General features: G+C 40.5%; 1 protein-coding gene across 1 annotated transcript; it reads right to left on the bottom strand.

The window, feature by feature from the left end:
• Positions 1 to 1,027: 1,027 nt before the first annotated feature.
• Positions 1,028 to 2,479, bottom strand: LOC125586008. Its single transcript, XM_048755773.1, has one exon. The coding sequence runs from the start codon at positions 2,477 to 2,479 to the stop codon at positions 1,028 to 1,030; it is 1,452 nt and encodes a 483-aa protein (XP_048611730.1).
• Between the last annotated feature and the right edge of the window lie 16,179 nt (positions 2,480 to 18,658).

Genomic DNA, 18,658 nt, shown 5'->3' with positions numbered 1-18,658 from the left:
TAACTCTTAATTTGTCGTTCCGTTCGTTTGCTCTTTCGAGGGTATTCGAAAACGATTAGGAGTTTTACGAAGTTTCGTGAGCGTTTTAGATGTGGACGATGAGCCATGTTTTAAGATCTCGTATCAGGTTCGATATCATGCCTTGAGATGTTAATGGACCAGTAGGACTGGATTTAGGGCAAGACCTAGGTTTACTTTCGGCTCTAAGGCTATGCGACGACTAATCGGCTTTCGTTTTGCCCGTTGACGATTTCTACCTGATTCTTTCCGATTAAAGTCTGCGACTGGGCGCCTGCTTATATGACTTGTGTGGGAAGAATCGAGCACTCTCCAGAGAACGTCTGGTGTGCTGACCAAAATTTCGGATTTTCTTGTATAGCACGCTATGGTATCGTTGTCGGATGTAAGAGAACCTTTAGTTTTTATGAAAGGTTTGACTACGAGTTCTTTTTTAGAAAACGTTTTGGACTTGTCCGTCGGGGCCAATCGACGGACATTTTGTATTTTAGAGTCACGGATGGACTGTGTATTTGGATAATATCTTTCGAGATATATTTGCGACGTCTCGCTTTCTCGAAGATATGTCTTTTTCTGTGAGATGGCTACGATCTTCGTTTTTATAGAAGATGCATTTTTCCGGTCTTGCTTGACCATGAGTATGTGTGAGTTATGTAGGAATTAGTTTTCGTCCAAGGACTGCTTAGACGGTATGCCCTTATCTTGGGCGTTTCTTAGGCCAACCTTAGATTACTGTGACTTATTGCAAGTGAATCGTAAGGTCGGAAGAAGGTAGAATTTATTGAAAAAGTTTCGAAAATATCGAGTACATTCATGGATATTTCGGACTTTGTGGGAGTATACAAGTATACGTACCCACCCCCCCCGTGGGAGTATACAAGTATACGTACCCACCCCCCCCCCCCTTTTAACGAGGGGGATAGCTGAACTTGTCGATATGACAAGCTGCCTACGTACCTCTTTCGAGGATCAAGCCATCTCGTAGTTATGCTTGTTGCTGCGGGTGTTCCTACTCGCTGGATGGGATCGTTCCGGTTACTTCAGCCGTTGGGGCTTCAGTTGGATCGACGACCGTTTCAGGATTCGAGCTGTCCGCTGGCAAGGCGATGGACTCGGGGACTATGTCGCTGTCTGGAGTCGTTGCCTGGTCGGGTGATTCTGGATCACTTTTTATGGAGCTCTCGGGAGCGTTTTGAGCTTTCTTAGCCCGCTTCGGGTTGACCGCGGGGGTATTCCGAGTTTGTCGTAGTTTATGCTTGGCCAAGAAGCAGAGCCTAGACTGTTTCTGGCATCCCCAGATTACCGTTGTTTCGTTTGGAGTTGGGAACTTGATGCCAAGGTGGTAAGTCGACGGTACCGCTTTCATGGCATTGATCCAAGGAATTCCCATGATGACATTGTAGATGGCCGGGTTATCGACTACCGCGAAGTCAATGATTTTTGCCACCTCTTTAACCATCACTGGGAGTTTGATTGATCCGAGGGTCATTGACGTTGCACCTGAGAAACCGGTGAGAGGTTTTGGTTCCGGGACGACTTTTCCGAGTTCGATGTTCATCCTCCGGAGGGTATCGTGGAAGATGACGTTGACTGTGCTTCCCGTGTTGATAAGGATCCTTCTCACTTCCAGGTCTCGGATTACCAGATTGATAACCAATGGGTCGCAGTGAGGTTTGTCGATTCCGATGGTTTCCCGCTCTTCGAAGACGATCGTATCGTTAGGGGCGTCGTCAGTTGGGTACCGAGCCAGCCAGCTTGAACTCGTCTCAGTCTTCTGTCCATAAGCTTTGATCGACGAGATCGAATCGCGATAGAATTTTGATCCCCCGATGATCATGCTCACCCTTTGACGGTTGCTGTCGCTTCCTCGGTCATCCTGCCTCCTTCCGCGTTTCTCGCCCGACTGATTTTCGCGGGTGTCATTTTCTAGGGACTCTTTATCGGTTTTGGGAGGACGATCGAAATCCAGGAGGAGGTCTTTTATGCCTGTGACCTTCGAAATTTCGCCGGCGAGGAGCTTTGCAGCAAGCCTTGCGCCGAGAACCTTGCAGTTCATAGTGGAATGACCTCTGGTCTGGTGGAACTCGCAGTAGAAATTATCCTTGAACTGGTTCCTGGTACAGGTATTTCCGGAAGTCTTCCCCTGTTCGGAGTTGATAGCGTAATTATGCTCGCCCTGGAGATCTTCTCCCTCGTGGTGGACATACCTGTCGTTACGAGGGTTTTTCCTTCTCGCGGACGCCTTCTGCGGGTTGTACTTCTGGGAGAGGACTTTCATCTCTTCTTCCATCATGATGAAGTCTGTTTCCTTGTGAAGAGCGTCCTGGATTTTTCTCGGTTTTTCAAGGGATATCCATTGCCGGAGTTTCGACCTGTACCAGAGAGTTTTCCGCAAAGCGTCAACTCCCACGTTCTCGCTGATTCCAGTGACTCTTGTTATTACCAGCTTGAACCTGTTCATGAATTCGCGGAGTGGTTCGTCTTCTCTTTGAGATAGACTCCAAAGGTCGAAGTCTGAGGTTTCCCTGTCTATGAACATGGAATACTGTTTGAGAAACTCCGAGGCGAGCTGACGGAAACTTCCGATGGAGTTTCGTTTCAGACGAGAAAACCATTCGAGCGCGGCTCCTTTGAGGTTTTCGACGAAGAGGATTCAGTAGCCAGCGTCTCGTTCGCGTTCCTTGAGCTTGCACCTTCCCATCGCGATCTGGAAAGACTGCAGATGCGCCTTCGGGTCGGTGGTGCCATCGTAGACGGGAATTTTGATCTTTCCAGGATCTGAGATGTTAGTTTCCGTGATCCGAGCAGTGAACGGAGTTTTCCGCGCTTCCTCGAGAAGTCTGTCGATCTCGGGTGCAGTGCTTGTCGCGTGGTGAATCTGCGACTTTACCGCCTTAACTTCTGCCACAGTTTTTGCGATGTACTCGCGGGGATCATGGATCCCATCACGATTTCTAGCAGCCTTGCGAGCCTGTCGGCGTTGGCTGTGGTGGATCCGAGCCTGATTCTCGGTCAGTACTTCCTGCTCTACCCAATAGAGGTTTTCTTCTTCCTCTGTCATGGGCTTTTCGAACGACGCATCCAGCCGAGTGGATTGGCTTCGCGTTCTTCTCGGATGGACGTCGGCACCTCCGTCCGAGTGATCGGACTGGTCGCTTATGTCCAGATCGATCCGAGTGATCGGACTGGTTCTCCGCAGTCGGTTGTGCGCCTGGCGGGACTGTTTCGTCAGTGTTCTGACCTGAAGAATCCTTGTCTGCCCGTGTGGCCCGATCGGTCAGAGTCTCGAAATCGAGTCTTCTGCCGCTGCGGGCTCTTGTGGCCCCGCGCGGGTTTTTACTCTTGGCCTTCGCCGTTAAGGTTGCCACCTGTTTTGCGAGAGAGGCCACGAGCTTTCCTTGTTCGTCCGACTTTTTCTGAGCGGAGGCGAACATTTCTTTCATCTGGTCCAGTATCACGGCGTTCGTAGTGACCGTGTATATGTTTCCAGCTGGAGTTCTTTCAGCGTTGGCATTGACGGAAATCCTGTCGTGTGTTTGCTTGTCTTTGTCAGCGTCGATCATCATACCTGACTGAGCGTGCGCGGTTGCGTGAGAGATAGATCCGTACCCCTCCTCCTTCTAGCGCCAAACTGTGGAAACCGGAATTCACACCGTCGAGATTTGTTAATCGGAGGAAAGACAAGTTAACCTAGCCTTCCCTGAAGGTCCCGGTTATCTGCTGGGCCACACACAACACAATCAATATGAAAGAGTCGAAAGTAATAAATCGTAAAAGAGCGAAAAGAGGTCTTATTTCCGAATTCGCGTTTGAGCGTGAACAAAAGGTTAGATCCTAGGCCATGAGAGCTGTCGGTACGTTCGCTAGTCTAGCCACCTAAGTTCTAACCTAGTCGAGTCGCAGCTCGATAGTAAAAACGGAAAATGCCTAAATTGCTCTAAGTATTAAGTTTGCTCTGAGAAAGCTCTTCCTTTACTCCTCGCCTTAAGCCCTCCTTATATATTCTCTCTAGGCCGGTTTGCACCTTTTCCTGGGCCGGAGTCGTCCCGAGACGGGCTTTTTCATTTTTCGTCATCCTTCATGATTATCTTCGGAAACTTGACATTTATCTTTTCCTGCGAATAAAAAATAGACCGTCATATCAGGCTTGGGCTCAATCCTGTTCTAAAATCTTAAGTGGGCCGTTTAGCCGCGGTTCAGGCCCCTTTTGGGCCGTTTTGGGACTTAGACGTTTTTACGATTTTTCCTAAGAAACAGCCGTTGGTTTTTCCGAAAGGATTCCAATTCCTCGTATAGTTAAGGCAACTGGTGTTCAAGCTAACCATAGCCGTTTTATACGGCAGGCAGGAATCCATTTCGACGACCAAGTTTTTATAACTTTTCCCAAAGTCTTTCTTTGATAATCCTAAGCGAGACGAGACATGGGTATTGCGTCCAAGGGCCTGAGGATTGTGTTACGGGAACTTAGACGATGATGCACGGTTTCGGGACAGGAGGTCGGTCCTCGCCCATGGGCGAGGTGACCTCGGCGCGGGACGTCCTCCCCCATGGGCGAGGTGACCTCGGTGCGGGTCGTCCTCCCCCATGGGCGAGGTGACCTCGGCGCGGGTCGTCCTCGCCCATGGGCGCGGGTCGTCCTCGCCCATGGGCGAGGTGACCTCGGCGCGGGTCGTCCTCGCCCATGGGCGAGGTGACCTCGGCGCGGGTCGTCCTCGCCCATGGGCGAGGTGACCTCGGTGCGGGTCGTCCTCGCCCAGGGGGGAGGTGACCTCGGTTGAGACTGTCCTCGCTTACAATCGAGACCTCATCCAGACTGATCCTCTTCTTGACATTGCTCGGTTCGCATCCGCGAAAAACTGTCTTTTACTTGATTAACCGTTTTCTGGGATTATCTAGTTTTCAAGGATCGATCGAGAGTTGGTTTTCCGGGAACTTTCAGGCATTGATTCCGTCGTGACCGGTTTTAACCCCAACACAAATCAAGCTCGGCTAGTATAAGGTCAATGTCATGTGTCTTCTCCTTTAGAGTCTCCCACGCAGCTAAACCAACTGAAACTGCCATAACTGTTAAAATAAGACCCGAGTTTAGTTTGACATACCAGAACATAAGTAGGTAACTTTAAACATATTTAAAACACAACTGACATGATGACAATAAGGCCAGATGAATGTGCGTCAACCGAGTAAACTACGGAGGTGTGCTCAACCATCTCCAAAATAATTTCGTCACTTAGAGCCCACAACCTGATGGAGCTGTTTTGATAAACAAAAAATCTGATTAATAACAGAAGGCTGTGAAACAAACAGATGTGAAGGATCAGTGACAACTATAATAATACAAAGGACAAATAGAAAAAAAAGTTCAGCTTCATCAATTTTACCTTCCTCGAAGAAAGTTCAGCCAAGAGACTCCAGATCATCTCTCCTGATTTTCTCTAAGTACGAGGTGTTATATTAGGATATTAGTGTAACAGTGTGAAATCTAAAATCGTGTAAATAGAGAGGCACGAGCTAAATACCTTTGAACATGCATGTCATTCTACTGTGTGGAGGAGAAGAAGATGCTCTGTTGTCGTCGATCGAAGAAGAAAGAGATGAAGAAACGGAAAGAAAAGAGAAGAGAAGAAGAAGGCGACTCTTTGATCGCAAGAGAAGAAGATGAGTTGTGTACAAGAGCTTGTGATCATCGATCAAAGAAGAAGAAACACAGAGTAACAGAGAGCAAGAATCACTGTTTAGCTCTGTTCTCGGCAGAGGCGAACGAGAAAAGTGTTGCGGGCCTCAATGTTTTCCCGCATCCCGCGAGACCCGCAACTAAAGGGGCCATAATATCTTTGCCCAATCCCGCCCCACAATGGGCCTTTACGGGTCCGGTCCGCAGGCAAACCTCTATTTTGCCTTCTCTACATGCGACATATAGGGGTTGATTGGTGTTGGCTCTGAGTGTTCTACACAACCATAATTTTTTGCAATAAAATCAAAACAATCAAGCTTTATTAATAAAAACTAAAGTTAGAACCCAAAATCATTAAAATGAAATATAATGGCTCTAGAAATCAATTTTTCAACAGCTTTTGGTTTACTGCTTTTAAGACTTTGAAATAGACCTACAACAATAAAATTTAAACCTGAAGCTACAAAATCTACAGCTTAAATCTTAAAGCAAAAAATCCAAAGCTACAGCTTCTACCAATCAACCCCATAGTCAAACTAGAAAGTTTTCCTGTTAACTAATTTAATGAATCGATTGTTAGTTTATACACAAATTAATATAATAATTTGGTGATGAATTAAAGAATAATTCTAACATTTAATTTGAAAATAAATGTACAATAAATTTTGAAAATATAAATTTTACATAATTTTTTTTTTTATTTTTCACTTCTACGCTAATGTGAAGATTTTATATATTTATAATTATGTTATTAGTTTAAATTTTCATTAATGGTGACATGTATGTTATTTTTATATTTTAAGAATTTTATCAGAAAGGTAAAACTTCATAAATAAAATTTTGACATGTCATAATAAAAAGTAAAACTTTGTTATGAATATATGTATGTGCTTTTGAATCTCTGTGGATTCTACATTTACTATGACTGCACCTTTGACTTCGCAGAATAGCTCATTAGGAATAATTTGAGCATACTAGCACCCCATAAAAATATATTTATCTAACTTATTTGACTCTAGGGGTTGATATTATAGAAGTTCATCTCTGTGAATCCCCACAGCGTTGATATTATTGACCTTTGTTTTGTTTTCTCTTTTTTACAGGCTCACCTGCTCCCGGTTGCTTGCTTCAATCAAGAGCCTTGCTTATGTCAAGAGTCGTTGAGTAACTCCTTGTCTAAGACAACCATGCACTTCATCATATTGGGGTAACTTATCTCGTTTAACAACTCTCTGTCTTATTTGAACTTTCTAAAGTTAAGTTTATTCTATTGTCTGAAGGTGTGTTGGAATTATCTTACATGTCAAGTCTATACTTCAACAAAGCTTTTGACACTGAATTCTACGAAAACACAGTGAGTATGCCCTTGCACTGAAGGTTTTTTTTTGTTTTCTTTCTAACTCTATTTTAACATATCGATTAAGCAACAGCCTCGTTCCTGAATTTTGGAAGTCGACTTCTTTAAGGACATGTTTCCTCCAAAATTTTAAGCAGCTGAGATTTCTTGGTATATGACCTTGCTGTTATTCAAATATTAATTAGTATTTTTGTGAGAGATATGATATCAGATTCATTAGCGCCAAATCTTTTTCTTGACTGGTGCAGGTGGTTTCGCTAGCGTTTGGCTGGGCAAAAACAAACATGATGGACGAGAATATGTTTTGAAGTTGATTAAGTCAAATGCCAACACATACACTCTCAACTGTGCTATGCTTCGGTGAGTGAGATCAACTAGAACACTCTCATGATTCTTGTAGCAAGTCAAAGATCAACATTACACTCTTAGTAATGCTATAATTCTTGTTTAAATGTGTGACACTAACACTGTTTCTGCATCTGCTTTGTTGTGAGTTACTCAGAGAAGTAGAATCACTTTCCGGCTTGCAGCATCCTCATGTTGTACACTATGTAAGATAAATGTCACTTCTACTCTTCTTTACTTTCTAGTAAGTTAGATATTATGCACACATTTGATACCACCCATGCCTACCAACGTGTTTCATATTGTTATTCCTGTTAAAATTCCTTATTCACCACAACTAATGTTTAGTTGTTCTAGCATCATCTGTATTGTGGAATTTATGTTGCTATCTTAGACTTTAGTGCCATTTCCCTGCGTATTTTCTGTTTGTTAGCGATTCTATTTTCATGGCAACAGGCATGGATAGAACAAGGAGTTCATCGTTTTGGTGAGACACCCGTCGGAATCAGAAACTGATGATTCACTAATTGGAGGGCTTGAACAAGAAACTCACAAGCAGAAGATTGATGATCATGAGTATATGTGTCTATACATTCAAATGGAGTATTGTCCAAGGTTAAAATAATTGATTTCTCTATGTTTCTTAGTTTCTATTTGCCTATTCTAGAAGAACTTACAACGTTTCATGTTTATATTGTGTTCTCACTACAAGAAAACACAAGATTTACGAGGGCGGTTTTCCTCGTGAATTCGTCGTAAAAGCAAGTTTACGAGGAATTACCAAGGAAACCCGTTTCGTCGTTAAACGTTTGTCGTAACGCATATTTCCTCGCTAATTCGTCGTAACATAGCGAGGAAATGATTTCGTCGTAAAAACGAAGAAAAGCATTTCGTCGTAAAAAACACGTAAAGCTTCCACGTAAGGACACCGCTAAATTTCCTCGTAAATACCTTGAAACGAGTTCCTCGTAAAACTCACGTAAATAACTCGAAAATATATCCTCGTAAAGTTCACGTAAATACCTTGAAAGTTTTCCTCGTAAAGAACACGTATACTTTTCCACATCATTTCCTTGAAAATTATTCCTCGTAAAGAACTCGTTAAACTTCCACGTAAAGAATTCGCAACATTAGCTACGAATTTACTTCGTTTCATTATTTTACAGAAATATAAAAATATTATTAAAAAATAATTAAAATTATTTAATTTTTTGATAAAATTAAAATTCTAAAAAGATCAAAAACCAAAAAAATTTATATATAAATAAGTTTTTAATTTATAATACAAGAACCGAATAAAAAAGAACTAAGAGTCGTTCATCGCCCGGTAGTATTCATCACTCATCGCCGCTACATCCGCCTCGGCATGTGTGTCGGATGATGACTCGCCTGGAATAGGATTTCGTTGTCGCATGGTCCTCAACAAGGTCTCCCATTCTGGATTTGTGGCCGCTACAACGTCCAAGAAGCCCTCGAGTCCACCCACACGAGCTGTGAACGCAGATCGCGTCGAGCTCAACTCTCTACGCAGCTCATCGGATTCTCTACGCAGCTGAGAGACTTCATCATCCCGTCGCTGACCATAAGACGATGTCGCTCTCGGAACATCGTTGACGGAACCAATCCCCAACGTCCGTCTTTTTTTTTTAGGGACAACCTTAAAAAAAATATATATATTGTTAGTAAAAATTTAAAGTTAAATTAAATGAATAATAAAAAAATAAAAATTTTAGAAAATTTACCTCCTCGTAAATCTTATCCACTTCAAGTGTGGATAAGGTGACGGGTAATCCGTCGGTAGACTGCTGGGTCAGCTGGGTCTGGCGGTCTTCAACCCGAGCAACCATGTCGTTGTAGATTTGCTTGTTCTTGTGGGTCCTCTCGTAAAGTTCCATAAGAGACGGGAGATGTCCCGTCTCTTTGGCCTAAAAAACATTTAAGAAAGTTAGAATAAAAATATATATATTAAAAAATTATTTAATAATATATTTAATTACCATTTCCAAACGGACACCAGCGTGGAGTTTTTGGCCCGTAGTGTGAAGCATCGGCCCGTTTCCGTGCTCATCGACCGTGTTACGGTTGTTAGAGCAAGACTGGACGATTCTAATGGAATCAGGAAGACGCCAATAACGGATGAGGCCATCCCACACATCCGTGGTGAGCTCAGCGGGTTTGCCACGCTCATATCCCTTCACGATCCAGTCACCCTTCCAGTTGGAGACCGTGTCCAACAAGCGAACTTTCGCCTTCGCGATAAACTTCTTCCTCACCCTCTCACTGATCCCCAAGGCCCAATTATATTTTTGCTGTTGGAAAAAATAAATTAACAATTAGTTTTTTAGAAAGTATAAATATAAATCATGAAAAAAATTAAAGTATATATAATTAATTAATAGAAACTTACAGCGTAAATTTTGAACCACGTCTTTCTGACGTAGTGAGGCGTCTTACTCCAGTTCGGATGTGCCATGGAGAAGTAACCTTTGATCGTCTCGGTTACATCTGATGCAAAACATCCGTCAATCCCAAACCAGAAAAATACAAATTTAAAATATAAATTATTTTTTAATGTTATAAAAGAATTTAAAACGAATAAAAAAATAATAATGTAACATACCACAAAGTTCCGTCCGGTCGGTCGGGGTCGATGACTGGTAAACCTTCTCTGCCTGGCAGACGGAGAATGTCCTCTACAGTGTACTACAAGTAAGGAGCACTCGGAGGCACCATCAAATCGGGATGAATCTCGGCGGGCATCGGAGGTGCCATCGGAGGAGGCACAGGAGGAGGCATCATCGAATGAGCCATCGGAGAAGGCACATGAGGAGCCGATGGTGCACTAGAAGAAGGAGACCCAGAGACTCTCTGAGTGTACTGAGTCTCGGGGACAGTCTCCTGACCCGAAGAACCGGGAGCTGAAGAAGACGGGTCTAAACGACTACCCGGCTCACCGAACATCTCTCTGTAATGAGCAGTAAGTCTGCCTTTTCGAACCTGGAAAAAAAATTTAATTTTTAAAATTAACATGAACAGTATATTTCCCAACATTATCCACCTAATCAACACTAAATAACATAAAATCTGTAAACCTATCTAAATTTCCTATACTAACCACCTAATCTATCCTAAACTAACCAAATTAGAGAGGAATTAGAGAGGCTTACCATTGCCACGAAATGGAGAGGAAGTAGAGAGGAAAGAAAGAGTGAGCGCTCGGGGGTATATATAAGATTACATATTGTCGCAATTTCCTCATAAGGTTACGACGAAATAGCGAGCAATTACAAAGGCCCACGTTTTATTGTACGAGGAAATAGCGAGGAATTACAAAGGCCCGCGTTTTTATATACGAGGTATTAACGACGATTTTGCTTACGTGGAATTGACGAGCCGCGCTTTCCTATAAATATACCCACAACTCTCCTTCTCAAACCACACACAAACTCCCAAATCACACCCTATCTCAAATCACACTCCTCAGCAAAATCCTATTCAAATTATAAATATTTGAAAAAAAAAAGGAAGAGAAGAAGATATTAGAATTCATGTGGGCGAGACTTACGTATTATAATTGCTGGAACTCTTGCCACATGTGAATCTGGTATTTTTCTTCTTTTTCTTTTTATTATAGTTTTTACACTACGAAGTATTTACGACGATTTCGTCCTATGTTGAATTAACGAGGCCCGTGTTCTTTATTTATTTTACGAGGTGTTTACGACGATTTCGTCCTACGTGATTTAACGGGGGTCGCTTTCTTTATTTTTTATTTCATCATTATTTCCTCGTCTTCTTACGAGTCCTTTACGAAGATTCTCTCTTACGTGGAATTAATGAGGCCTGCGTCGTAAGTTCGACGTCGCTTTACGAGGAATTAACGAGTGTTATGTTTAAATCCCTAAAATCCGAAACCCCAAACCCCAAACCCCATATTCCTTATTTTCTACTTCATATATTACAAACCCCATCTTTATTTCCATTCCAAACCACAATTCCCACATTTGCTTATTCATAAAACAAACTCCCACATTACCTTATTCGTAAAACAAACTCCCACATCTTATTCATAAAACACCCTACACAAAATCAAATACATCAATCGGATACATCGACATTCTCGTCATCACTAGAAACATCATCATTTTCATTAAACTCGTCTTCAACAGCTTCGTCTGTGGCATCATCGGTAAGATCTTCGTACTCGTGATTATGCGGATCAATGAGAAGGATGTCATCAATTTCTTGTTCAGGTTCCTCGATTTCATTTATCTGTTCTTCTTGCAAAGGTGGTTCTTCTCCACTGATGATTCGTCCTCGAGGTGTAACTTTGATCACTGCTAACCAATTTATACCTGAATCTCTCATCCGAGGGTATGGAAGGAAGCTAACTTGGTCTGCTTATGAAGCTAAGATGAAAGGCTCGAATTTGTTGTACCTTCGTCCACCGTTGACATCAACTACACCGAATTTGTTAAACCGAACACCTCTGTTGACGACGGGGTCGAACCATTCACATTTGAAGAGGACGCATTTCAGCTTCAGCATCCCTGGAAATTCGACTTCAATAATCTCCGTCAAGATCCCGTAGAAATTTGTTTCCCCTTTCCCACATATTCCATAGTTACTGGTCGCCCGCTGTCTACCATACTCATATGTGTGAAAAGTATAGCCTCGTGTGAAATACATCTGTGATGTGGTGACCTTTACAAGTGGAGATTGAATTACTTCGTGTAACCACTTAGGATAATCTGCATCGTCGTCATAATCAACCTGCAAAAATAAAAAGAATGTTGAAATACAGATCATGTATGAAAAAAGAGTTTGAGCTAAAACCTGATTCCGCAACCACTTAATGAAGTGTTGATCTTTCCTTTTGTCTACGTCACTTGTGGATATACCAGGAAATGTTTCTTCGACTTGAGAAACAAATAGGCTGTAAAATCATATTTTATAGGAATGAATCTCTCGCAATTATATAATTAATTATATTTATATGTGTTTCGAAGTGTCCATATATGTTACATTTCAAAATAACGCATCAATGGATCCTCGCAATTGAGTAGAATATAGGTGTGTGCACTATGAGCGTCTTGTTCACTCGACCACCAAACCTCTTTAGACTTCCCACCGACTTGTCCAATCTGGCTAAAGATGTCTGGAACACCAGCGACTGCATATGTTGGCACAACACCACCATCATCATATCTTCTTGGAGCTCTTCTCCGCGTACATACTTTTGACGCAAAGTAGTACGATATGAAGTGAAAAACTTCTTCCGTCAAACTTCCAGCAATTATAGAACCTTCAACTTTGGCGAGGTTCTTTGCTTTTCCCTTCAAATATTTCATGGCTCGCTCATACTGATACATCCATCCATAATGTACAGGTCCACGAAGCAATGCCTCATATGGGAGGTGGACAGCTAGATGCTCCATGACGTCAAAAAATCCGTGAGGAAATATCTTCTCCAAGTTGCACAACAAGATGGGAATGTTCTCTTGAAGCTGTTCCACAACTTCTTCTTTAAGAGTGCGTGTGCTCAGATCCCTGAAAAATGCTCCAATGCCTTTTATATTCCAAAAACAATTAAACACATTGTTAGTCATATATTATTTTGCAAATTAGACCGTTATAAAATTATTGTGATATAATACACTACGTACCTGCAAGTGCTTCATGTGCGTTTGTTAGAAGTAGCTCCGCAAATGCAAAGGGCAGTAGTCGTTGCATAAAGACATGACAATCATGACTCTTCATCCCGGAGAACTTTTGACCCTTTTCAACACATCTAGAGAGATTCGAAACATACCCATCGGGGAACTTCACTTCTGATGCCACCCAGTTGAACAACACCGACTTTTTTTCTGAAGACAATCTGAATATCAGAACGGAAACTTGTCCATTGCTTTTAATATGTAACTCACTTCTTGAGAAAATATCCGACAAGTCCAACCTCGATTTTATGTTGTCTTTTGTCTTCCCTGGGACATTCAATATTGTATTCATGATGTTCTCAAAGAAATTCTTCTCTATATGCATCACATCGAGGTTGTGACGCAGAAGAAGATCCTTCCAATATGGCAACTCCCAAAATATACTATTCTTGTGCCAGTTGTGATGAACACCGTAAGAATCAGGCATATTACGAGGGACATGCCAATTACCACCCCAACGAACTGTTTCGTTAGCTCCGTAGTAGTCGATTTGCACTTCAATTTGTTCTCCAGTTAGATATGGAGGAGGAGTGTCTCTCACAACCCTTTTGTGCCTAAACAAATTCTTGTTTCTTCGGTAAGGATGGCCAATGGGAAGAAATCGACGGTGACAATCAAACCAACTTGTCTTCCTACCATTCTTCAGTTGAAACGCATCTGTCGTTCCATTACAATATGGACAAGCTAATCTCCCATGTGTAGTTCATCCAGACAACATCCCATAGGCAGGAAAATCACTTATGGTCCACAAAAGCATCGCTCGCATCGTAAAATTCGTCTTCGTTGAATAGTCATACGTCCTCACCCCTGTTGACCACAAATCCTTCAACTCTTTTATCAGTGGTTGTAGGAAAACATCCAGGGACCTTTTTGGATGGTTCGGACCAAGTATTAATATGGTCAAGAATAGCAACTCCCGTTGCATGCACATCTCTGGTGGCAGGTTGTATGGTGTAAGAAAGACTGGCCACAATGAATATTGTCTCCCTGACATTCCGAACGGATTAAATCCATCTGTGCATAGTCCGAGATACACATTCCGGCTATTGCTAGCGAAATCCGGATGTACTTTGTTGAAATGTTTCCAGGCTCTTGCATCTGATGGATGAGTCATCTCACCATCCGTCTGAGTATGCTCGGCATGCCATCTCATCTTTCCAACAGTCTGCTCTGATTGATACAATCTTTTCAATCAGTCTGTAATTGGTAGGTACCACATCTTTTGGTACTGTACCCTATTACGTCTCCGTCCTTGCGGCTTGAATCGTGGTTTCTTGCAGAATCGACATTCTTCTAGCTTCTCATCATCTCCCCAATAGATCATGCAGTTGTCGATGCAAACATCTATCATCTCTGCAGGCAACCCAAGACTATAAACTAGATTCTGAATCTCATAATAAGAATCAGCAGACATTGTCTTCCGGCAAATACTCTTTAAACAAGTCCGCCCATTCGTTCATTCAACTTTCAGGTAGATTGTGATCAGTTTTAATATTCATCATTCTAGCAGCTAACGACAATTTAGAGAGACCTTCTCTACAACAACTATAAAGTGGTTGATTCGCCGTGTTTAACATTTCGTAAAACTTTTTTTGCATCTATATTAGGTTCTTCATCTTCATCATGAGCTACGAATGCATCAGCTACCATATCATGAACCCTATCATAATCTACCATCTCCTCCTGATGGTAACTACGTTCATTATGCAAATGATGATCAACCGGTTCTTTTTCCTGAAAATTGCTATTACTACTAATAGCTTCATTCTGATCATAATTAAAACCTTCTCCATGTTGAAACCAGATATAGTAATTTTGCGTGAAACCTCTATTTATTAAATGCTTCCAAACATTTTCACGGTTTGCCAGTTTCGAATTGTTGCATTTCCGACAAGGACAGAACATCTTACCACTTTCTTGGGCGAGCGGTGTTGAATCTGCTTGATGCATAAATGTCTCCAGCCCCGCAAGGTATTCTTTCGTCACTCTCCCGTTAGCATCTCTATGCATATACATCCACTTCCGCAACTCGTAAATAGTCCCGGAGCCAGCCATTTTTTTTCTTTCACGTTTTTTGTTGTTGATGTGTTTAAAATGATTTTCAAACATCCATATTTATAGGAAATTTCGAATCTGGTAGTTGTAATTTTCCTATGAATTTACGACGAAAATTAATTAGGTGGCAAAAAAAAATATGTAACACCTACAAAGTTGGTGGATTCAAAATTTTCTCGCTAAATACACGTAAATTATTTTCTCGTAAATAACACGCGAAGTTTACGTCGTATTTACGAGGAAATAGTATTTCCTCATAAAAGACACGTCAAGTTACATCGACTTTACGACGAAACGCTTTTGTCGTTACTTTACGAGGAAATAACGATGACATTATTTTTCCACGTAAGTTCTTCGTAAAATCGACGTAAATTTACGAGGATTGTTTTTCCTCGTTAACTTTCCTCGTTAAGCTTGTGTTTTCTTGTAGTGTCTAGGATTCGCCGCCACCGCTTGGATGAAGTAGGGTATAGCGTGGATGATGATTTTGCATGGAAGACACTTCGCCAAGTTTTGGATGGCTTAGGTTACATTCATGAGCAGAACATAATCCACAAGGATTTAACTCCCATCAACATTCTTTTTTTTACTCTGACGGGGATGTCAAAATTGGTGATTTGGGTCTAGGTATGATGATCTTCACTCTAATATTATTTGCATTCTAGTTTTTTTCTTGTATTTAGCTTGTGAAATCTCTACATTTGTGATAATCAGCTAAGTTCTTGGATAAAGACGAGGCGTGTATCGACATGACAACATCTAAAAATACAGCTGAATCAAACAAAAAAGGCACTACGCTTTATGTTGCTCATGAGAGAGTGAAAGGTGCGTTAGCTGTGCAGTTGAAGCATATGCTCTTTGAGAATCCAGATAAAAGGCCAACCGCCAGTAAACTTCATACTAAATATGGTCTCGTCAGATAGAGGCGTGAAAATAGAGGTAAAGACCAAAAGAAAATAGTTGATTTCAAGTTTGTTTGTTAATGTTTTTTATATCCAAATGTTATCACAATTATGCTAGTATGTTAGACTTGATGTTTGTTTGTTAATGTTTTTCATATCCTATGTTTGACTTAAAGTTTGTTTGTTAACTTGGGATTTTAATATTATTATTTCTAATATAGTGAAATTATGTAACTAAACATCAATATTTTGAAAAATTGATCAATGGTTTTCTGCCATGTGTTCCTAACATAATTTATTGAGTTTCTAGTGGTACTTTGCAGACATATTAGTTCTGAAAAATTTTCTTTTTCTTTCTTACTTTTTGATTTATTTTATAATTTTAATGATTGAGATATTCCCTCAAATCATGTCAATGGAAGTGTCCTTAGACAATTTCCAATAGTTTACATCATGATGCAAACTCAAAATGAGTTTGTGATTTGCTTCAATGGTTTCCCTCATTTTCTCTCCCAATTCTTAATATATTAATTTTTCAACTTTTTATATATTGCAATTAACATCTTTTATTTGATAGAATTTAAAATTATGTTCACTTATTAAATTTTTTCAAATTTAAACTAAAATCTAACTTTACTAAACTAAACTAAACTATTATTGTATTGATAAAATTACATAACCATAGACAATACAATAGTATAATTTTATTTAAACAATGTTATTACTATATCTTTCACACAAATAACAAATCAAAACATTTTCTATGTTGTGTTAGGTTTGCATCTGTTTCAAAAAATTATATTAGTTATATATATTTTAATGTTACTATTTATTATTTATTATATCATTATTAAACTATAAGTTAAAGAAATTTAATCAATGTGTATATATATTAGAGAAAAGTTTTTAAAGTAATATTTTGTTTATGCATAAAATAAAGATTTATAAAAAATTGAGGGATTATTATGCAAATAAAACAATTTAATGTCAAAATGTGTTTGTGAATAGTATTCTTTCAAATATGATGTAATACTATTTACATACTCATTTTCCCTCAAAATGTTGTAGTAGTGGAAAAAGACATCCCTCATTTCTCGATGTTTTCTCTCATTTTGATGTACTATTGGAGATTCCCTTAGGTATCTACATAGTTCTATATAAATACACACAAAAAATGGTAGGATTAGGCTTGGGCCAACACAATTAAAACAAGAGAACAAAACAAAATTTCTTTAAAAAAAAAAACTCAAATACTTCGGTAATGATTGGTTGGGTTTTAACTCTGTTTGTTTGCAGGTTTAGGTTTGGTTGTTTGCAGTGGTGGTTTCCAGTTCATGACGGTAGGAGGATGCACTTTATAAGTGGTGTTGTATGGGCTGACTTGTTGTGATTTGGGGTTAGGATTTGAGGACGTCTGTTTCCTTGTCTCTCTCGCTCTTGCCTATCTCACTCCGCTTCTATCCGAATTTGTTGTTCACCTCTCCTCCATCGTGTGTGGTGTCTGGTTAAGCTAGCTGTGGTTTGCTTCTTGGTGCATCTCCCCTTACCAGCTGGGTATGTTACCATTCCAAATCTAATAAAATCTCAGCGTTAAAAAAAAAAAAACTTAACCAATCATGTTGTTGCTTTATTTTTCAAAATTAAAGCCTACAACAAAATTTAACAAACTTTCACGAATCAAATTGTAGCTTTATTTTTTCAATATACAGTAAAAAAGATAAGATTTTACTTTTTCTGTTTGTTTTACACAAAAGTCTTTCATCTTTATTATTTGGGCCGTAGAAAAAAACTCATAAATCAAAAATAAAAGTTATTATTATAAAAATATGAAAAAGTTTAAAAGCACGTCCCTATGATTAGTGCACGTCTTTATGATTCTGGAAAATTAGTATGTAGTATATTCAAATCAATTGATAAACTGATGCTCGACTCACTCGTTCTTGACTCAGTTGTGCTTGGGAGTGTTACTCATTTGTAACAATCGGTTCTATCAACTTACCCTAACCTTCAGAACCTTAGGATACATGAATCCAAGGGCTCGTACTATTGTGATGGGTCTGTTTAAAGTCCAACGATTAAGAGATTTGTATACAGACGTGATGATGATACTTCTGGTCCTAAGCCTTGTGTTAGGTTTGATACGCCGAGACTTGTTTACATGGAGTATTCTGATGTGGTTGCTGATAAGTATGAGATTCTGCGTTTGGACAGCTTGGTTGAAGTTAGGCTCATCCACTACAAGAAAACAACGACATACCGAGGGAAAAAATCGTCGGTATGTCGTCGGAATAACGTTATTCCGACGACATACCGACGAAACAAGTCCTCGGAAATAACTCGTCGGAAATTCATTATCCCTCGGAAATTTCCGACGGAATTCCGAGGAAATGAATTTCCGAGGAAACTCTGAGGACCACCAGTTCGTCGGAAAGGTCCTCGGAATATACCGAGGGAGAACTTCCTCGGGATATTTCGATGGATTTTCCGATGGTCCAATCCTCGGAAGTTCCGACGAAATGTTCCTCGAAATTTTCATCGGAAATTTCCGAGGAACGGAGCCCTCGGAAAATTCCGAGGAAGGAGTCCCTCG

The sequence above is a fragment of the Brassica napus genome, chromosome C4, assembly GCF_020379485.1.
Source record: "Brassica napus cultivar Da-Ae chromosome C4, Da-Ae, whole genome shotgun sequence".
Lineage (NCBI taxonomy): Eukaryota > Viridiplantae > Streptophyta > Magnoliopsida > Brassicales > Brassicaceae > Brassica > Brassica napus.
This window is presented reverse-complemented; position numbering and strand designations above follow the sequence as displayed.